Source organism: Artemia franciscana, chromosome 3 (assembly GCF_032884065.1).
Source record: "Artemia franciscana chromosome 3, ASM3288406v1, whole genome shotgun sequence".
Lineage (NCBI taxonomy): Eukaryota > Metazoa > Arthropoda > Branchiopoda > Anostraca > Artemiidae > Artemia > Artemia franciscana.
This window is the reverse complement of record NC_088865.1, coordinates 46,005,302-46,009,845: the sequence shown is the minus strand read 5'-3', so window position 1 is coordinate 46,009,845 and position 4,544 is coordinate 46,005,302. Positions and strand designations below refer to the sequence as shown.

The following is a 4,544-nucleotide window of genomic DNA, read 5'->3' as shown; positions in this document are numbered from 1 at the left end:
ATGCCTCTCCAGTTATGGCAGTTCATCAAGTCTCCCTTTTTGAAGAGGTTGACTATAATGCCTCTGCTCCAATCTCTTGGTACCTTCACTAAGGTCCATATTTTGGTGAAGAGAACTGTCATTTGTCCTTTCTTGCACTCTTTTTTACCTCTTTATCTTTTTCTTTGTATAATTGTTTTGTTGCCAGCTCTGAACACCTTGTAGTATCTATGAGCATGGCTTGCTAAAGTGCCTTTCGTTCGTCAATCAGTTTCCATGTTATGTCAGAGATCCACCTTTCCTTTGGTTTCTTTCGGAAACCTAGCTTTTCTGCGACAATCGTCGTGTATGCACTTTTTATTTTCTCCCATTTCTCTTCGACACTTTCTGAGTCATTTGCCTCAACAGGCAAGACATCAAATTTGTTCCATACAGAGATACAGAAATCTCTGCGGATTTTTTGATCCTGTAGCTTGTCCGTGTCATACAGTTTCTTCAGATCTTGCTGTGTCTTTTTTTGGGCACGTAGTTTGATCTGTAAGTGGGCGATCATGAGCATGTGATCCGACTGGTCGTCTGCTCCTCTATACCCACGCACGTCCAACAGGCTTGTACGCCACCTTCTGGCGATCAGGAAATGGTCGATCTGGTTTCGCGTTGAACCGTCTGGAGATGTCCATGTGTACTTGTGCACATTTTTATGCTCAAAGAGTGTCCCACCAACGACAAGGTCATTACTTAGCGCGAAGTCTACTAGTAATGCACCATTTTCGTTAATCTGGCCAAGTCCAAGTCCATCGGCTCCTACTTTGGCATTCAGATCACCAACAACACATAGAACATCATGTTTGGGGATGTCTTTGGTGACAGCTTGCAAGGTTTCATAGAAGCTATCTTTGACATAATCATCCGCCTCATTGGTAGGAGCGTAGCATACAATGACAGAAAGCTTAGTGTGTGTTGTAGCAAATCGTGCAAACAAGATCCTTTCGTTTATTGGAGTCCATTTCAGCATTGTTCGGTATGCTGCAGGGGACATCATAAGTCCTACACCTGCCTGATGATGGTTGTCCTCTCCGCTATATAACAGTACATATCCATGATCTAGTGTTTCTTGGCCTACACCTTTCCAACGTATTTCACTTAGGGCTAGTATGTCAATATTATATTGCTTCATATCTCTGAGAACTTGCTCAGTTTTTGATAACTGACTCATAGTTCTCACGTTCCAGAAGCCAATTTTTGTTGGTTGTTTCGCAGTCAATAATCGTGTCCGGGGGCGTGCTGGGTTCGTTATCAGGGGGGAAGATAATTCATCCGAGGCATTTATCGACGTTTCCGTTGCTGGGGCTTTTTTACAGGGACAGGTAGCAAACCTGTCGCCCAACCCTCCTCCTTCATCCTGGCTTGGGACAGGCTGGCATTATCCATGACAATGACAGGCGGAGTTCTTGGTCATAACAGTTCTTTATCTCTCAATTAACCCTGCGAGAAATATTCTGTATAAATGTAATTAGTAAATTATTCATAAGAAATAGCCAATACAATTTGCATGCCAATAGATAATTAGACAGATGCTATTTGGCTTACTTAATTTATTTTTAATTTTTTGCTGAACTTAATCATCTAGATTCATGCTAGCATTTAAAATAAGTATGCTTGCTAGTGCGTAAGTTGAGGCTTAATTCTGAGTTTAGTTTCTTTATCCAAACTCTTCAGCCTTTATTTTATTTCTTGGTAGCCTTTTCAGTTTGATTTGTAGTGTATAATGAGTCTTCTAAGATTTATTTTCATTACAAAAAAGGGTACAAAATACTTATGTTATGGTAAAACGGACAAAAATAACAACAAAACTGTAACACTTCTATCGCTATTTTTCCATATGTTTGTGTAAATTGAATTTTACTGATACCTAGAAGCGAGGGGCTTATTGAGGAAGAAAAAGTCTTCCCTATTCGTGCCATCTTCGTGAAAGGGTGATATTTGTTGCCAGGCAACTATCTTCGGGATAAAAATCAACATCTTCATCGTCATTATCATTTGGACCCTTCATTCTATCGATACTAGTAGTAGACCCATGTTTATCTCCTGATTCGCTCCAGTTTTTGAAAATTTCGAATAAGGAGGCCCGACATTTAGGATAGTGAAGTCCACATGTTTTTGCGGTTGTATTTGCAGCTCGACCTAATTCTTCTGCCTCAACATAATTATGCAAGAAGTCTCGAATTCCACGCTTTGGCCTGAAATGAATTTATACTTAGCTGATTATGCCATCAGTAAAAAAAATAACTAAAAAGGTATATTAAAGTTCATTGGCCCTTAAATTATATTATTAATTATATGCACAGAGGTTGACATCAACAAAAATTTTTCCAGATTTTTGAAGCAAAAAAAGGAATTAATTGAATTAAAATTTAATAGTTGTGGGTATCAAGTCATGGCTAATTGCAGAATAAGCCAAGACAGATAGTCCAATTGATTGAGAAGAAAGACCTGACATTAATTTCCCCCCTTCATTGCCGACTTTACCATCTCCCACTTATGCTACACCTGTCATGTCACTCCACAATGCCGAACTAGTCAATCTGTTGGAGGTTCTACCAGAGGATTCACTGTTCATCGCGCTCGGTTTGGTAAATATATTGGAAAATTATCCAATATATTTGGTCTTAGGCAGGTTGTACAAAGAATTCAGAATTAATTTGAATTGCATATAGATGTAGGTAAAACATTTATCGTTGGCAATATTCAATGCATCCTTTTGAACAGCATTATATACTCTTCTTTAATTTTCAGGTGAAAGCAGAACTTTGAAACTACGTTGTCATTTAACATAAGATAATGAAACAAGGAACATATCGTAATCAAAAACAGGTGCACAGAGGTTGACATCAACAAAAAAAAAATTCAGATTTCTGAAGCAAATAATACAACGATTATCGATGGTTCGATCACCGTTTACGTTGAATGAAGCTGAAGCAAAACAGGAGTTTATGTTTCAATTCCGTTAGTGGAGCTATGTAGGGAGCGATTGATGTCTTAAAAAAGGCAAACCAATTCATTTGAAAATTGTGGAGATGGTAACATGTGTCAGCCAAACAAGCAGTAACCTCTCAACGAATTATCTGTTTTTGCTCTTTTCTCTGGAAAAAAGGCTCCATGGTGAACACATACAACATTGAAAGGCTCCAATGATTTGTAATTAACTCTTGTGTAGTCTACGGTATCTTTAAAGATTTTTACTGGGTTATATACCAAATTTGCTAGTGTTAAATATTTTTGGTTTTGATAAATTTTCATTTCTTCAAACATTTTTTAATGGCCTTTGCTCTTGCTCTCAGATTATTCTTGTCTCATTTGATTGTCCAGGTTGTGGATTTTAAGCAATTGTGAAATATAGTTTTTTTGGGCTGTTTTCTTGGTTTTGTAACGTTTGATGGTTAAGGTGACTGAATAAAAATTTCTTGTTGTTTCAACGAATAATCATTCATAACCAATGTAAATTCTCGTTATTTTGGGTCTTCCGCTAGGCAAATTTTTTATACTTATGAAACTATACTTATGACGTACTGTTGATAAATAACACATACATTAATCAATGCTTAACCCAGTTTTATGCCATGAATAACGTAATTGAAATCTATATCTATAGATATAAAAATAAGTTGTCTGTGTGTCGAGTGACGTCATGTCACCAGGTCGTTATGTCGTCATTATGACGATGACGTCATTAAAGGTATTTAAGACATTCGTTCACAGAAAAATGTTAAATTGTAAAATGACTGAAGAACCTACAATGTCAACAGCCGAGGAAGCTGCTCAAAGAGTCTATGCCAAAAAATTTGCTGCTGATAGAGAAAGTAAGAAAAGAAAGCGTGCCGAGGAATCACAAGAGCAACGCGAAACCAGACTTGCTGCTAAAAGAGAAAGTGAAAAAAGAAGGCTAAAAGTATTTAAGAAAATCGTTTAAAGACAAATTTTTAATTGTAAGAAGATCGTGGACGGAAAAATGTTTAATTGTAAAATGACTGAAGAACCTACAATGGCAACAGCCGAGGAAGCTGCTCAAAGAGTTTATGCCAAAACACTTGCGGCTGATAGAGATTGTAAGAAAAGAAAGCGTACTGAGGATTCACAAGAACAGCAAGAAAACAGGCTTGCGGCTAAAGAACGCAAAACCACGCAGTTATATGAAAATCCACCTGGACAGCAAGAGTCAAAACATATCAAAACTGAAAATGATAGCGATGATGACTGGGTTTGGGATTTTGACTTGGATAAGGTCATCAATGCCTACCAAATTTTAGTTAAAAAAAACAAAAAGGTTCCGCGATATGTATTTCATAGTGACGCTGAAAAATAAAGAAGAAAAAGAAAACTGAAAAAAGAAAAAAGGTAAAAAACTATAAAAAAAACTAAAAAGAAAAAACACGCAAAGAGAAATTACAGACCGGGACACAAATGACAACCGGGACAGAGGGAATATAAATGACGACCGGGACACTCAAAGAGAATTTACAGACTGGGATACCGGGACAAAGAGAATATAAATGACGACCAGGACA

The 4,544-nt window shown here is 37.3% G+C and overlaps 1 protein-coding gene across 1 annotated transcript; it reads right to left on the bottom strand.

The window, feature by feature from the left end:
* Positions 1–223: 223 nt before the first annotated feature.
* Positions 224–1,195, bottom strand: LOC136025549 (craniofacial development protein 2-like). The gene has a single exon (XM_065701577.1). The coding sequence runs from the start codon at positions 1,193–1,195 to the stop codon at positions 224–226; it is 972 nt and encodes a 323-aa protein (XP_065557649.1).
* Positions 1,196–4,544: the final 3,349 nt, after the last annotated feature.